The 17742-nt window shown below is 45.3% G+C and overlaps 1 protein-coding gene across 2 annotated transcripts in view; it reads left to right on the forward strand.

Moving 5' to 3' along the window:
• The window catches only part of THOC1 (THO complex 1), a 191480-nt gene that overhangs the window by 13770 nt on the left and 159968 nt on the right, over positions 1 to 17742 (forward strand). For both annotated transcript variants that reach the window (XR_003854773.1, XM_029591099.1), the window contains exon 4: positions 11331 to 11397. Coding sequence is in view for 1 of the 2 variants with exons in the window: in XM_029591099.1 (XP_029446959.1) it covers positions 11331 to 11397 (67 nt within the window). In the remaining variant the exon portion in view is untranslated. The remainder of the gene's footprint in view (positions 1 to 11330; positions 11398 to 17742) is intronic.

Below are 17742 nucleotides of genomic sequence, written 5' to 3' on the forward strand. Positions count from 1 at the left end.
TTGGCATTCACATTACCAAACAGAAACAAGTTTAATTTACAGGTCGAGTATTATATGAAACAAAAGTGGGCAGACAAGACCACTTCAAAGGGAAGTCATTATTGAGGAATTTTGGAATCATGCTGACAGAATGACAAGACTCTCCCCGAAAATTTATTCTGTACTCCATTGAAATTTAAAGTCAAACCTAAACCTCAAGAGGGATGGGAAAGAGATTTGGGACAATTTAAAACAAATCTTGGGAGAACTGTTTTATACATACAGGGAAAAGCTATTTCAGATCTGCTAATGGAAAACAGCTATAAAGTTCTGTACCATTGGTATCCGATGCCCAACCGCTTACGTAAGTTATACCCAACAATAGAGGATACCTGCAGGAGAGGCTGTGGGGGAAAAGGTACATTTCTGCATATATGGTGGGCTTGAACTATTGGGACACAATTGTAGTATTAATGCATAAAACATAGGGATGAGTGCTAAAATATCCTTTGTTCTTATTAAATATTTCTTCTATGCATCAGGATGTGCCACAGTTGGCTCTTCTCCAACATATCCTAGTGGCAGCGAGATGTGCTTTCAGTTGAAAGCACGAGGGAGGTGCCTTGGAAAGAGCAAGTTTTAACAGTGTATTATTTGAACAAGTTGATGGAGAACTTTTAAAACATTTTGAATTGATCTGGAATTCATTTGAATTATGAAGAGTATTATAATAATGACCACAATTTTTAATTTGTGATTGTGCAGCTCAATATGGTCCTCTATGGAAATTATTCTTTTTTTATATATTTGTTCTCCATATTGTTCGTTTGGTCTGTGACACATTTGGGGACCACTTGTGTATAATATGAAGAGACATGGGGTGGAGGGTAGAATATTAAGAAGATTATATAGGGGTCAGGGGAAGGAGATAGGATTGGCAGGGGAAAATTGGGTAGGCTTGGGTCAGCCTATAATTCAGTTTTGATATGTTTGATTTTGATCATTTAGATAATTGTTAGAGCTTTCTTGTAAAGAATGTACAGAAACCAGTGTATCTGACAAATGCTGTACTATTTGAAACTTCAATAAAAATTAATTACAAAAAAGAAAAAAGCAATATGCGTCAGAGCCGGTGGTGCAGTTGGTGCCACTGAATCTGAGGTTAAAATCTGTCCTGTTGCTGCACCCAGCATACCTAGAGCATTAAGCTTTAGTGTTAATGCATCAGAGCCTGGTGCCACAGAAGCATTTGTCATTAACACCATTGACCTACTCAGCACCAGCAATTCACCAGATGCTGTTGACACACTGGCCCTCGGTACACAAGTTCTCAGTATCATCCACTTGGTGCTTCATGCTTTGTTTCAACTGGTGCAGCTGTTACACACCATATTCAATATCTGATCCATCTATGCTCCTGGCCTCAGCACAACCGAAGCATCGATTACTAGTGCTCTGAATGCATTTGAGAAGGCATCAGTCAGCAGGAGAACCCAAAGGGGATTCACTTCACTTACCTACCACCTTCAGTTAGTATAGCTGTGTTTAAAAAAAGGATTGGATAAGTTCTTGGAGGAGAAGTCCATACCTGCTATTAATTAAGTTGACTTAGAAAATAGCCACTCCTATTACTAGCAATGGTAACATAAAATAGACTTAGTTTTTGGGTACTTGCCAGGTTCTTATGGCCTGGATTGGCCACTGTTGGAAACAGGATGCTGGGCTTGATGGACCCTTGGTCTGACCCAGTATGGCATGTTCTTATTTTGAGAGTGATATCTCAGAGACTTCTTGAACAGGGGCTTTGCTTCGCGATGCTGGATCTGATATGTTCCATGGTACCTCTGGTCTTCCTGCATCCACTGGCTAAGCTGGTCCAGTGAAGGCTTATCAAGATAATGAACCTATGTTGGTTTCAGAAAATGTCTTACCCCCCCAGTGCTTGGTCAAATGATGCAGCAGCCCACAAACCAGGAACAGGAATGGATGAAGACTCTACCTTACTGGCAGCTAGGAACAAGGCGATCACTCTTCAACCTCTCCTGTCCAGGGTGCTGGACATGTTCCCTCAAGGATGTTCTATTAAAGGCCCCAGGTATGGCATCTACTCGCTGACCTGCTACAGTGTCTAGCCAGTCTGAGGAAAGAACCCAAGACTACAGCCTAGTGTGCCTGGGAATATTCCCCTCCCCCAATTGCCTACATACACACTGGGGTTCTGGGTTGAAAGGATTCCTTTTGACTTTGTGCCCCCCCTTTTCACCTAATCCACCAGAACATTCTTCATCACTGGAAGACTTCTTATTTCAAATTCTTGGGCAAATTAGGACAGGAATTGGGAGTCAATGTACACAAGGACAGAAACTCTCATGCTGAAGTCTTTGGTTTTCTTCAAATTCTAGAAACTCCCATCTGAGTGTGCAACCATCCACAGTATCCCGTGATTCTATGGGATTTCCAAACAAGGGTCTGGGTGAATCTGGCATCCTGCCTCCCTGGTAGCTAGGAAGCTGGGCCTTTTTAATATAGTGTTCAATAATCTGGTTTTGGGTTAGTGCAATTACCACACAAGTCGGTGGTAGTGGAATTAGCACTGAAATGGGCAAAAGACTAGGATATTCTCCAGCACCCCACTGGGCCAGGACCCTTGGCTGTTGGACAACTTTGGGGGGCAAAAGATCTTTCAGAACTCAATGCCCACATCATGGCCCACCAATTCTACATGGTGCATTACTTTCACAATTACATCAAGAAGCTGAAATCTGTCCGTCCGCTGCATGAAAAATAGATGGAATATCAGCAGGCTCTTAGGAATGCAGAGGAGTAAGAGTGTCATAGTCTTCACTCTCTCTATTCAAATCATTTGATACTGCAGCCAGATTCTTTAGCGACCATTGAAGCATGCTAGATGGCATGATTGAGAACACAGTCTGCGAGAGGACTTGCACAACAAGTTGGCTGATAGATTCTCTTGAACAGGGTAGTTATATTTGGAAACCAAGCTCAGAAAAAGTCACTCAAAGTAAGGAACAGCATGTTGCTGTCGAGTCTCTCTCGACAGGATCTGAACAACTGTCATTTCTGAGGCACTCTTACTTTTTCTTGTATGTGTGCCTATTTCCATAGGTACCAATTTCAGGAATATAGTGTACCACCTGTGATTTCTTAATGGTTTTCGGTTTGCCGGCAACAGCAGAAGGTGCCACAAGCAGCCAAGCCAAGCCTGGAGCTAGTTTATAACCAGACTCGACTTCCACCCCCAGTATGGGAGAGGATTCACCTTTTACCTGGAGGAGTGGTGGAAAATCACAGAAGATTAATTCCTTGATCGTGGACTCTGGTTATTGTTAACACTTTTTTCCTACCCTCCAGTGCTGCACCATTATTCGGCCTTCAATGTGGCTTCATCTCGATGTGGAGACATTTCTCGGCCAGCCAGTGAATGATAGAATTTGTTCCTTTCAGTCACCATGGCAGGCGTTTCTAATCTTGCTATTTCCTTATGCCTTATTCCTTGATTCCTTATTCCTTAGGGACACTAGCGCCTCTTTTTTTTTTTTTTTTGACAGGAGCGGCGGCTGTCCGAGATTGAGCGTCCGGTTTTCAAGCCGCTGGCCAATTTTTTTTACTTTTTTATTTTTTTAATGTTTTTACTTTGGGACTTCCGACTTAATATCGCCATGATATTAAGTTGGAGGGTGTACAGAAAAGCAGTGAATCGCGTGGGAATAACTAATAAGGCCATCAACATGCATTTGCATGTTGCGGGCACTATTAATTTCGGGGGGGTTAGATGGCGTTTTTGCGCGCTATTACCCCTTACTAAATAAGGGGTAAAGCTAGCGCGTCAAGCGCGCATCCAAACACAGGTTAACAGTGCACTCCACCACTCAATCCGCCAATCCTTCTGAGACTGATAAGACTTTCTCTGGAATAGGACCACCTGTAACATCCAAACCTTCTCTCTTACTTGACAGTATGGATGTTGAACACTTGCTAATTTTATCGATGTCCTTACCTAAGCAAATTGAGGATATTGTAATCTTTGCTAGGAAGCCTTCCAGAAGAAGAGCGTACAGTGTTTTAAATGGAGTAGATTTTCTTCTTAGTGCCAAACAAGGTCCCTGTACCTGTGAGCTGAAGGAGTTGCTTCAGTACTTGTTCTTTTCTCCTCGGGCCTCTGTACGTCAAAGTGCATCTCTGTGCCATTGTAACGAGCCGTATCCAAGTAGATGGAAAACAGCTATCCATAGATCCTTTAGTGTCAAAGATCAAGAAAAGCTTATAGCATTCAAATATTCTGGTCGCCAAACCACTTGTTGCCATGGGATCTCAATGTGGTATTGGCACAACTCATAAAGCCACCTTACAAACTGTCGACTTCCTTGAAATTTCTCACCTGGGCAGTAGTATTCTAGTCACAGTTATGTCAGCTAGAAGAGACATTGAGCTTCAGGCATTGATTCATTACTTGCCGTAATGCAATTTTTCACAATAGAGTGGTGCTGCACATCTATCCAATTTTCTGCCAGAAGTGGTTTTGGCTTTCCATTTGAATCAGGCCATTATGTTGCCTACCTTCTTTTCAAGACCTTGTACACACAAAGGGGAGAAGCCTTATCTTCATTGGACTATAAGAGGGCCTTGGCTTCACATTTTGTTTCTTATGATCCTAATAGACTGGGAATAGCAATTGCTAAGCATACATTGTCCAACTGGCTAGTAGATTGTATTGCACACTGCTATAATCTGGTTGTCCTCCAGGTCACACACACTATCAAAGCTCAAAGTAAGAACCATGGCTATCTTAGTGACTCATTTGCAAGCTATGCCCATCGAAGATGTTTGTAACACTGCAACTTGGTTGTCAGTTCACACTTTCATATCCTACTACTGTCTGGGTAATCTATCAAGAAGTGATAGTAACTTAGGAAAGCAGCTTTGCACAGTCTGTTCACCTAGTAGTCCACTCTCCACAGTAGGGTTTGCGTTAGCTTTTCAGTAGTGCTGCGCTGCACCCCTTAATTTGAGACACCCTTCATGTCTTTCTAATTCAGTCCTGCTTATTGATGGAGTAAGCAAGCTTGCTTACGATAAATGGGGTTCTCTGTAGACAGTAGGATGAATTGGCCATACTAAATGCCTGCCTCCCTGGAGAGTAGACTACTGAGTGAAAACTAAATTTTACAGTCAACTCAGGACTCATAAGGCAGTGACTGTACAGGAACTCCCACGCATGCTGAGCAGAGCAAAAGGCCTATAAACTAGAAGATAAGTGTCTGTTCAGTGCCATCTGATAACCTCACCCATGTGTTATGGTTAACTTATCTTCCCACCCCATTTACGATGAGCAAACTTGCTGGTTCTGTTTGGTAAAAGAAGCTTATGTGAAGCCACAGTCTAAACTGTAAATTGCAGCATAAAGTATTTATTTAAGGAGGTAGTAACAGCTGTTTAGCAGCTTCAGGTCTTACCTTGAACACACCTTGTTCTTACCTTGAACACAACTTTGTTCAAGGTAAGACCAAAATAAAGGAAAGTTGTATGTTTTATCTGTTTGAGCATATAGAGGTTAAGCTGTGAGCTTGCTTCATATTACATAAGCCATATGGTCTTTTTCTCCTATCATGTTTCTATCTAGTCTGTCCATCCACACACTGCTCAGTTTTATAATCCTTAACACTCCCTCAGAAGTTCTCTGTGCTTCTCCTATACTTTCTTGATTTCAGATACTGTCCTTGTGTCCACCTCCACTGGAAGGCTTTTCCATGCATTCACCACCCTTTCTGAAATGGTAGGGTTTGATTGGCAAATGAATCCAGAATAAGTGGGTTGTGCACCTCTACCAGCAGATGGAGAAGGAGCAAACTGATGTCACAGTAGATATACCCCTGCAGTGACATGAGCCTACCAGTATTTTCCGTCTCGAGCAGATGATGGATGTGCATCTTCCCATTGGCGATTGCTTCAATTTGAAAAGGAGAAATAAGGAAAACTAATTAGCCCCGCTCTCCGGCGGTGATACCAAATAGTCCCTCCCCCAGTTGAGAATTCATGAGGTGATTTCCATGGTCCCTCAGAGGTGTGCCTTGGTCCGGTAGCTGTTTTTCAGCCGGCGTGGACTTTGCTGTTTGAACAGCTGAAAGGCAGAGGGTGCAGGAAGCCTAGTGTGGTGAGGATGGCACATGCCCTCTCCCCCGCAGCTGGAGACATTCTGTACTCAGCCAGGTAAGGCTGAGCTCAGGTAAACTTAAAAAAAAAAAGTAATAAAAATACAGAGACAAGAGGGTTTTGGTTTTTTGTTTTTTTGTTTTTTTTTTTTGTGTAGGGCTTCCTCTTTCCCTCTGTCTCCATGCTCAGCATGCCATTCTGATGTTTGTCCCGCTCTGTAGGAGGTCAAGGGATGGGGGCAGCCTAGCGGGTTGAGCAGCCTCTGTAGGCTAGGCCCCACTCTGAGGCATTTTCACTGCACAACGTGTGTAGGCCTCAATGGCGCTTTGCGCACTTTCTTTAGGCTGCCCTCTATAGGATTATCATTTCAGTGTGTGCATCTAGCTATGCAGCCAAGTTGTGCATCCAGTTTTGTTTTGCCTTTTTTTTTTTTTTTTTTTTTTTGGGCACTTAGGTGGGCCTAGTAGTCTGTGTGTCCAAGTTAAGCAGCGCCGAAGTGGGCATCCTCTTACCTGTGCATGCAAGTTGAGCTTTGCTATGTGATTTTTTTTTTTTAAAGGCACCTATCCTAGGGATGCCTAAGTCTCTTGGAAGCCTAGGCTTTGGGATGCCTAAAATTTTGGACGTCTTTTAAAAAAAAAAAAAAGCTAGACGCATGCCTCCAGTCACTGGTCAGCACGTTGCCAGCCTAATGGCGCGGCCTATATCTAAGAAAATTAAACGCCTTTCTCTTTGTATGGCATATCATATTCGGGCATCTCAGCCAGGAGTGCCCACTGACTTGTGCCTGCGCTGTTTAGAGGCTCAGGGAGATTTAACTTCCTCTGATCTTACTAGGCCTTGCTCTTTCTAGCCGCATGTAGGTCTGGGTAAAGATGATTCAGGTGGGAACCTGATTTTGGACCTCCCCTAACTGATTTGTCAGCAGGGTACAGTGGCTCAGTAGTGCACCTCTGGTACCTCCTGGTAGAATTTTCCAGGGATTGCTGTCTTTCCCCCAGGGTCAAAAGTAGGAACCTTGCCTGGATCTGCTGTTAAGCACCGGAGGCCTCCTAGAGTGCAACTGTCTGGAGATCCGGATGGCACGAATGATGATGCCAATTCTGACTCTTCTGAGGATGGTGAAGTTCCTCCTGGACTAGAACCATATTAGGACTATGTGATGGTTCTTTCATAGAGATGAATTACTAGCTCTGTTTTCCCAGACTTTGGAAAATGCTCGGGGTTCCTGAGGCAGATTCCGTGTCTGAGCCAAAGAGAAATCCCATTTTGGTTTCTTTGCATAAAGCACTAATGGAGGCCATTCAAGAATTGATTTTTGAATAGGGTACCCCCAGAGGCTAGTTTCACAGGGGGGTCAGAGTTTGGAAGGCCTGTACCCCTTTGATTCGAAAGCAGATGAACTTGTGGGGGGGTGTGTGTGTGTGTAGTCTCTGAGCAGAACACTATTCCTTCCCATGGAAGGAGGAGCGGCCTTGAAGGATGATCATGATAGAAGGATTGAAACTAGCCTTAAGCAGCAGTGGCAACGACTTTGCACATAGTTTCTTGTTGTTCCCTGGTGGCTTTCCCTTGTTTACTTCTCTCTTGAGTTTGCTAACTCTGGGGTGAATTCCAGGGCAGTTATGGAGCCCACGGCCGCCTTCTTAGCAGATGCAGGCTGCGATTGGTCCTCACTTCAGCCAGAGTGGCTTCAGTAATAATGGCCAGGCGTCTATTATTGAGAAATTTGTTGGTTGATGCGACCTCCAAGTCCATTAAAGGCTTGCTCTTATTTGGGAGTGAGTTGGAGAAACTGGCCAGTAAGTGGGGCAAATCACCGGTTCTTCAATTACTGCATGATAAGAAGCAGAGGCCACACTCCTTTTAGCATGAGAGGCCAAGCGTTTTCAAATCTATAAGAGGTGTGACCTTTCAGAAGTCTCGACTTTTTGGTAGGTCTCTGTCCTTTCGTCCCAGAGGGGGCGCAGGCTCGGGTTGTGGATCCTCCTAAGCCTCCCAATGAAGGTTTTCTGATCCACCCCCATGAACAGGAGATAGGGGGGATGCCTCTCTTCTGTTGGAGGTGGGTCGAGATCACATTATCTCATGGAGACCTTGCGCTTAGTGATAACAGCCGTTAAGTCGTGGGAATTTCTGACCTCTTTGGAGGTCCTATCTTCACGTTCCCATTCGACTAGAGCTTTCTGCGGTTTGCAGTTCTGGGATGCCATTATCAGTTTTGGCAGTGCCTTTTAGTCTGGCCACTGCTGCAAGGACCTTTTTCAAGGTAATGGTGGTAGTTATGGCAGAATTGAGAGGATGGGATCTTAGTACATCTGTATTTGGATGACTTGCTGCTTCAAGCCAAGTCGCTGGAAGAGAGCCGCCTGGTGACCTACAGGGTGATCTCCTTGTAGGAGCTTGACTGGGTGATGAACCTGGCCAAGAGCAGTCTTCGGCCTGCTCAGTCATTGGAATACCTTGGGGTTCGGTTTGACAAAAAGCAGGGCACAGGTTTCCTGCCAGAAGCTCATATTCAGAAATTGATGGCACAGCTACGTCTATTGATGGACACTCTGCGCCTGACCATATGGTTCAGTCTGTAGGTACTTTGTTTAATAGTGGAAACCCTGGAAGTGGTACCATGGGCGAGAGCACATATGCATCCTCTTCAGTGCTCTCTGTTGTCTCTGTGGAACCCACAGTCTCTGGACTACTCGATTTGGTTCCACCTTCCAATGGAGGTCTCCTCCCAATGGCAGTGGTAGCTACAGCCGGATCAACTAAGGAAGGGAATTTCCCTAGCACTGCCAAACTGACTAGTAGTGATGATGGATGCGAGCCTCCATGTTTGGTGAGCTTACTGTCAGGAGCTGTTTGTGCAAAGGCGCTGGGATGCAGAAGAGTCTCTCTGGAACATCTGTCATTTGGAAGCCAGGGCAATCTGGCTGGCATGTTTGCAGTTCGGCAACAGACTGCAGGATCAAGCGGTCCAGATAATGATTGTCTGTGGTTTACATCAATAGGCAGGGAGGACTTGAGCCATCGAGCGTCGCAGGACATAGATCAACTTATGAAGTGGGCAGAAGTGCATCTCCAGATGATCTCAGCCTCTCACATAGCAGGAAAAGACAATGTAAGAGCAAACTTCTCAGAAGGGCAAGTCTGGACCCAGGAGAATGGATATTGTCGGTCGAGGCGTTTCAGCTGATTCTGGAATGCTGGGGTCTCCCATTTCAAGGCCTGTTGGTGACTTCTTGAAATGTGAAAGTTCCATGATTCTTCAGTCACAGGAGCAATCTGAAGTCATTGGGGACTGATGCCCTAGAGTAGAAATGACTAGAAGACAAGTTGCTGTATGCCTTTCTGGGTTGCTGTATGCCTTTCTGGCCTAGGACACCATGGTATGTGGATCTGTGGCAGCTCCTGGTGGACTTGCCCCTTTGACGTTCAGCACACAGGAACATGTTGCGACAAGGACCAGTTCTTCATGAAGATCTGACTTGATTTTGCCTTCCAGTATGGCCCTTGAAAGGGCTTGCTTGATGAAATGTGGATTGTCGGCAGCAGTGTTTTCCACTTTGCAAGTTATCCACTTTCTTGGCCTATGTGTGAGTTTGGTAAGTGTTTGAGGCCTGGTGTGAAGATCAAGGTTCTCTTCCTTGTTTGGCCAAAATCCCATTCATTTTGGAATCTTTTGCAGGATGGCTTGGCCCTCAATTGCTTAAAGCCTTTGCCTAATTCAGGGGTCAGGTGAATGGAGGTTCCGTGTCAGCTCATCCTGATGTTGGGTAAAACATCCTTGTCCTCCTTTTATGGTTTCTGGTGCCCTTTAAGGAGTCTTAATTTGGTGTTGGATTTCTTAGCGGACCCTTTGTTTAGCCCGCTGCATACCATGTCCTTGCGGTTACTGACCTAGAAAATTTGTGTTTTTTCTTGTGCAATTTGTTCTGCTCATAGGGTTTCTGAACTGCAGGCCTTGTCTTGCTGTGAGCCTTTCCTCTGGGTGATTCCAGGGTAAGTACAGCTACTTACAGCTCCTTCTTTTTTACCAAAGGTGGTAACTGATTTTCACTTGAATTAGTCCATCTCCTTGCCATCTGGACAGAGAGAGAGATGTCGATGTGTATTATCTGTTGTGATCCTTGGATGTGAAGACACATATTGTCAGGAATCTGGAGGTCACTAAGCCTTATGGAAGACTGATCACCTGCTTGTCCTTCACGGCGGTACTAGGTAAGGAGAGCTGGCTTCAAGGGCTACCATAGCTTGCTGGATTAAGAAGGTAGTTACGGCTGCATACGTTGATGCTGGAATGCAATTACCTAGTTAGTTCAGGGCTCATTCCACTAGGGCTCAGGCAGTGTCATGGGCGGAAGTGATTATCTCCCATCAACATTTGCCAAGCTGCGATGTGGTCCTTGTTACACACTTTTTTTCTAGGTATTATAGTCTGGATGTGCAAGCCCAGGAGAACGCAGCCCTTGCACATGCAGTTTTGACTGGACCGCGGGCAGCCTCCTGCTCTATTTGAGAGTAGCTTGGATACATCCCACTTGTTCTGGATTCATCTGGCTGTCCTAAAGAAAAAAAAATTATCAGGTAAGTAGTAATTTCTCATTGTTTAACTTTCTCAACTATGTTTGTGCACTTTACATAAATATGCTTTTGAACGTTTCATGCTAGGTGCAGAAATCATGTATAGTACTTTGAATAAATATGTTGAGCAAGTTAAATAGGACATTTGCCAAACAATCCCTACCACTTCAGAAAGGGTGGTAAATGCATGGAACATCCTCCCAGGGGAAGTGGTGGAGACAAGGATAGTATCTGAATTCAAGAAAGCATGGGACAAAAACAAAGGGGCTCTGAGAGGAGTGATAGTGATTGTTTGGAAAATGTTTAGCTTGCCCAGCATATTAGTGCAAAATACTGTATAATCTGTGCATATATATATCTGTTGAACAAACATTTTTATATTTTCTGAATATATGTTAGAGAAGCAGTACTGGAATAACTTGACTGTGTAACCTTCAGATTACAAATTCCTTTCAGCCTAAAATTCTGCATGCAGCAGCATGATCATTAACCAAAGATTACCACCACTCAGCTTTCTTGTATAAATTGTTAGTGATTTTCTTTAACCTCAATGGTATCTTTTTTTTTTTTTTTTTTTTTTTTTTTCCTGTTTTATACAGATAATCCATGCAGCTTGTGAGAACTTCTTGGCCATCATTTCTCTTGCTATAAATGGAGTCACAGAAGGTGAATTATTAGGGATGAATGCCCTGTTTTAACATATACTGTAATTTTTCATTCTCCCACTCCAGTTTGCCCACTGAAGCCAGCTGCCATTATGTATCTTTTGGCTGAGCAGTGTTGAAGGCTTGCCACAGGGAAGCTGTAAACCCACTTTGGTAGCTTCCATCTGTGTAGCACAACTCGTGTCTTTTAAAGGTTGCAAACCAGCCTGGTTTTTATGCTCTTTGTAATAAGAATTCATTAGACATGTCTGTATACATTTTATCTGTGAGCAGGCTAATTCGTACAATTTGGTTATCCTGACCACCACAACTGTTTACCCCAGAAGATTTTTTCATGTCCTGGTGCATATTCTACTTTGCATGTGCCTGCATCCTTCTCTAGACACTTCTTAGTGATTACATTTTCCTCATTGTAACTTGCCTTTACTCAAATTGGAATAAATCCTTGAGCCATGCTAGTTGTAACTTGTGGTGGCTCTATTGCTGCTGCAAGCCATAAATCCTGTTGGGGTATGATCAAGAGATCTACAACAAAAAGCCCCTATATCTCAGAAATCTGAGGAAATCATCATGAAGATTCCAAAACACCACAAAACATTCCTCAGTATAAATATTTAATACTTATTGAAAATATATATGTAGGACCTTCTTGAGCACAGCTTGAAAGTGTAGACAAGCTGTATTCCCCTCGAGTCTACTTTTACTTTATTTATTCATTTATCAAAACTTTTTACTTTTTTTGTTTTGTTTTTCCTAAAAACAGTCACAGTCCATGAAGGTCCCTACCCGGGTCATACGTTAGAACTGTCTTATTTGAACACATTCATCAGAGCACAGAAATCAAACACACTTATCTTCAGCACACTTATCTTCGGGACTTAGCCAGACAAAAACCCCACAGTTTAAAAATCCTGCCATGTTGACAGGTTCTGAATTATGTAGATATGTTTTATCTGGCTAAAAACATAACTGGATAAATTGGAGATGTTTTGGATTGAGGCTATCTTAACTTGGTACATTAAGTTAGCCAGATACATTTTCTGGTTAAGTCTGATTGTGCCATAGAGTAGTCCTAAAGTTGGCTAAGTTTATCTGGCTGACTAGGACTTGGTCTGGTTATATTCAGTTTTTCCTGCAAATTTTTGCTGGAAAAATTGTCTACTTTCTGCTTTGAATAGTAACCACAAATTGAAACTAATAGTCTCAGTAATAACTTGCCTCATTGTTAATTTAATTCTAGGATTTATAGTTTGGCTAAAACCTATTTCAAGGAGGATTATATTCAGGAAAAAAATTATATATAGATAAATATATTATACAATACATTTTTATGTAATATATAACATGATAAAAATATAAATACATAATATGCAATGTGTGTTAAAAAAAAAAAAACAAACAAAAAAACAACCCTAATCCGATTATCGCCTAATATTGTAATCCGGATATAGCTTCATTTCAGTACTTGAGATACAGCCAATAATTACTTGATTGTAGAGGCAAAAACAAAATGGACAAAGGACGGGGACTCTTTTTTTTTTTTTTTTTTTTAAAGCTTTGCAGCTTGCCCCCTTTAATCATTTGGAAGCACTTCTGGAAACCTGGATCAGTCCAGACAGTGGGTTGAGCCTCCTGTCCAGCAGATGGAGACTGAAAAACTGAAAGGGTATCCTATATCAGGACAGAGCCCACCCTGCATCCCTTCAGTATTTCTCTGTCTCTAGCAGATGCAGGCAGCTGAACCTGCGGTTCCCTTCTTTTCCTCAATTTCTCTTTCCATGTGTTTTTCTTCTCAGATTTTTGCAAGATCAAGCAAGTATTCACAATCCTTTTATAATTTGAAGAAAAAAAAAAGAAAAGGATACAAATTGTTTTTATGCACAGTTTCTCTGATTGCATTCAAAACTTCTGCACTGATGGAGACAGCTCTCTCCTTGCTCTGCTGGGAGCCTAGGGGGGCTTGCCCCTTGACTAATCAGCCTAGGCTACCTTTCCTGGTGACCTGATTGTGGTTTGGGGTAATATTGGTGGTCCAGTCACTCCCCCTTTCTGGCTGCACTGACCTTGAGAAGCTAATTCCTCAGGTCTCCCAGCAGGAAGATCAATTCCCCTGCAATTGCTCCAAAAATAAAAACAATTATTTGGCAGACAAAGCAGGTTTAATTTCTCCCTGCTCTGATTAAGTAGAGGTTGCGTGCAGGGTTCATTCGCCTGCATACGTTTACCCTTGCAGCCCGGCTCAGCTGATCGTCTTCGCGGCGGCTCCCTTTGATCATGCCATGTTCTTCTGCCTGCCTAACCTGCGGGGAGCCTGCCTTGTGGCTCTCCTGTGACGGGCTCTGCTCCGGGTGCCTGCTGGCTGGGGAGGGTCCCTCTGCGGCAGGACAGAGATAGACGGCCCAGGGTCGGCTTTCCCAGCACATGGCTAGGCTGTTCCCTGCCCGAAAAACTGTGGGAACGGTGGCCATTTTGGGGGAGGTTTTTACTTCAGATGTAGGGCAGGAGGAAGAAGGAGAGTAGGAGAGTGGATTTAACTGTTTCCTCGCCAGCTTTAAGCCCCATTCTCCTCAGAGGGGATCTCTGACGCTACCTCCTCCCCCCCCCCCCCCCCCCCCCCTTACCCGGGAAGCCTAAACCTAGTTTCTCAATGGAATTTGTGCTTTTAATGCACAAATCCTATTTAGCTAGCCTGCAGGAAGAGGATTATCCCTCCCCAGCACCCCCCCCCCCCCCCCACCAGCTAAAGTCCCTCGAGTATATGCTCCACAGCCCCCTGCTGTTCCGGATGGGCAGGGCTCCATCAGGGTGGTGCCGTCTGCAGAGGCGGTGCAGGCAGAATGACTGGAGGCAGCAGTGGCATATGGGCTGATGCCCTATACGATTTGCTCAGAGTGCAGGCCAGAGCTATGGTTTCAGCGGTGTCAGCCAGGCATCTCCTCTGGTTGCATAGTTGGTCTGCGGATTCCTCCTCTAAGTGGCAGTTGGGCACGCTTTCCTTCAAGGACAAGTTGCTTTTTGGTGAGGACCTTGAACAGCTTATCAAATCCTTAGGAGAGAACAAGGTTCATAAGCTGCTGGAGGACCGCCCGAAACAGTCTAAGTCCTTTTTTCCTTCATGTTCTCGTTTTAGAGGTCAGCGCCAGTTTAATAGCAGAGCGCGGGGTTCATTTCCTAGAGGTACCTCCTCCAGATCCCAGTCCTGGGCTCATTCCTTTCGTGGCCGACGTCCCTTCTGGGAGGGAAACCCACAACACTCGGCCACAAAGTCCTCTTCCCAATAAAATACGGCCGACCCGTTCCTCCGTTCCCAATTTAGGTGGACGTCTGTCCCTGTTTCTCGAGGAATGGGTCAAAATCACGTTGGACCAGTGGGTCCTCGAGGTGATAGAAAAAGGTTATGTTTTAGATTTTGCTCGGGATCTCCCAGACCTCCACATAATCTCTTCCTGTGGAAACCGGAAGCATCCAGCGGTCTGCCAGACTCTTGTCAGGTTGCAAGAGCTCAGAGCCATAGTCCTGGTGGAGGAACAAGGATCCAGCCAGTATTCCATCTACTTCGTCGTGCCCAAAAAGGACAGTTCTTTCCGTCCAATCTTGGACCTCAAGAGAGTCAACCGGGCCCTCAAGGTTCCCCATTTTTGAATGGAGACCCTGAGGACAGTGATAGGTTCGTTCAGGCAAATATCTGGCCTCACTCGACTTAACGGAGGCTTACCTGAACATACCGATGCGTCGCGACCATCAGAAGTATCTCCAGTTCAAAATTCTGGGGCAACACTTCCAGTTTCAGGCTCTTCCGTTCGGGCTCGCCACTGCGCCATGCACTTTTTCCAAGGTCATTGTGGTGGTGGTGGCGGTGGCTGCTCTCCGCCGGGACGGTGTCCTGGTTCATCCTTATCTGGATGATTGACTCATCCAAGCCAAGTCGGAGGCTCTCTGCAGGTCGGCAGTTGACAGTCTTGGCTTTCCTCACCTCCCTCGGGTGGATAGTCAACTTTTCCAAGAGCAATCTCCAGCCCTCCCAGGTTCTGGAATTCCTGGAAGCACGCTTCAACACCCGGGTCGGCAAGGTGTTCCTGCCGGACGCTCAGGCGATCAAATTTATGGATCAAGTGCGCGATTTACTCTCACTCTCGCTACCCTTGGCCTGGGATTACCTTCAGGTCCCTGGAGTCCATGGCTTCCACTATCGATCTGGTTCCTTGGGCTTTTGCGCATATGCGTCCATTACAGAAAGCTTTGCTGTCCTGCTGGAAGCTGGTGTCTGAACAGTTTCTGATGCTCCTCCCACTCTCCGACTACACCATCGCAGACATACAATGGTGGCTCTCGCTTGCACACCTCCTGAAGGGGATGCCTCTACAGACGCCTCAGTGGATCATTGTCACGACGGATGCCAGCCTCTCCGGCTGGGGAGCAGTGTGTCAAACTCAATCTACGCAGGGATACTGGTCCCCAGTCCAATCCCGCTGGCACATCAATTGCCTGGAGGCCCGAGCAGTCCGTTTGGCCCTCAAGGTCTTTCTTCCTCTGATCCATCGCAAGGCAGTGCGAGTTCTCTCGGACAATGCCACCACTGTGGCCTACATCAATCGACAGGGAGCACCAGAAATTGCCTGATGGCTCTGGAAGCCAGCAAGCTGTTTGCCTGGGTGGAGCGTCACCTGAATCGCTTGACAGCTTCCCACGTTGTGGGGAAGGAAAATGTTCAAGCCGACTTCCTCAGTCGTTAGCGTCTAAATCCCGGAGAGTGGGAGTTGTCCGGAACGATGGCTCTGATCGTCCGTAGGTGGGGTCCCCCCCACCACTTAGACTTGATGGCCACTCTGAACAACGCAAAAACTCCCAGGTTCTTCAGCCGCAGAAGGGAGCACTGCTCGGAAGGAATGGATGCCCTGGTTCTTCCTTGGCCTCACAATGTTCTCCTGTACATGTTTCCCCCCCCGTTGGCCCCTGGTGGGAAAAGTACTCAGAAGAATAGAACTTCATTGAGGACTCGTCATTCTTGTGGCACCCGAGTGGCCCCGCAGAACATGGTACACGGATCTAGTGAACCTCGCGACAGACTGTCCTCTTTGCCTCGGCCATCTTCTATACCTACTCAGACAGGGTCCAGTATTTTTCGATCAGGCGGATTGCTTCTGGCTAGCGGCCTGGCTTTTGAACGGCAGCGACTAAGAAAGAGAGGATATAAAGAAGAAGTTATATTCACCCTGTTGCGGGCCCGTAAGCCTTCTACGTCTCTCGCTTACGTCCGGGTTTGGAGAGTATTTGAGAAGGTCTGTGCTGACTCCGGAGTGCCGGCACACAAGACTCCTGTATCCCAGGTCCCCTCTTTTCCCCAGAATGGCCTTTCTAAGGGACTGTCTTTCAACTCCCTACGGGTACAGGTTTTCACACTCTGGTCCTTCTTAGGCAGTGTCGATGGTTATGCGGTGGCGGCTCATCCGGATGTCGTTGGATTCCTCAAAGAGGCCAAGCATTTGAATCCGCCTGTCCGGGCTACTTGTCCCTCGTGAACCTTAACTTGGTGCTTCGAGGGCTCTGCGAGGCGCCCTTCGAAACCTCCGGCAGGCTACACTCAAGGATCTGACTCTTAAGACCATTTTCCTTGTCTCTATTTGTTCCGCCAGGAGGATGTCTGAGCTCCAAGCGTTGTCTTGTAGGGAGCCCTTTCTACGATTCTCTGATTCCGGAGTCTCTCTTAAATCAGTAAAGTCATTCTTGCCGAAGGTTGTGTCGTCTTTTCACATCAGTCGGTGGAGCACCCTGTTTTTCTCCTGAGTACATTGTGAACACGCCTGGTGGTGATCTGCGGCGCCTTAATGTGAAAATTGTGTTACTTTGATAACCCTTGCTGTAGTTACATGATGATAGGTTCCATATTAGGAGCTATCACTCAGGAAAAAGATCTAGGCATCATAGTGGATAATACTTTAAAATCATCGGCTCAGTGTGCTGCAGCAATCAAAAAAGAAACAGAATGTTAGGAATTATTAGGAAGGGAATGGTTAATAAAACGGAAAATGTCATAATGCCTCTATCACTCCATGATGAGACCGCACCTTGAATACTGTGTACAATTCTGGTTGCCGCATCTCAAAAAAGATATAGTTGCGACGGAGAAGGTACAGAGAAGGGCAACCAAAATGATAAAGGGGATGGAACAGCTCCCCTCTGAGGAACGGCTGAAGAGGTTAGGGCTGTTCAACTTGGAGAAGAGACGGCTGAGGGGGGATAAGATAGAGGTCTTTAAGATCATGAGAGGTCTTGAACGAGTAGATGTGAATCGGTTATTTACACTTTCAAATAATAGGACTAGGGGGCATTCCATGAAGTTAGTAAA

This window comes from Rhinatrema bivittatum, chromosome 2 (genome assembly GCF_901001135.1).
Source record: "Rhinatrema bivittatum chromosome 2, aRhiBiv1.1, whole genome shotgun sequence".
Lineage (NCBI taxonomy): Eukaryota > Metazoa > Chordata > Amphibia > Gymnophiona > Rhinatrematidae > Rhinatrema > Rhinatrema bivittatum.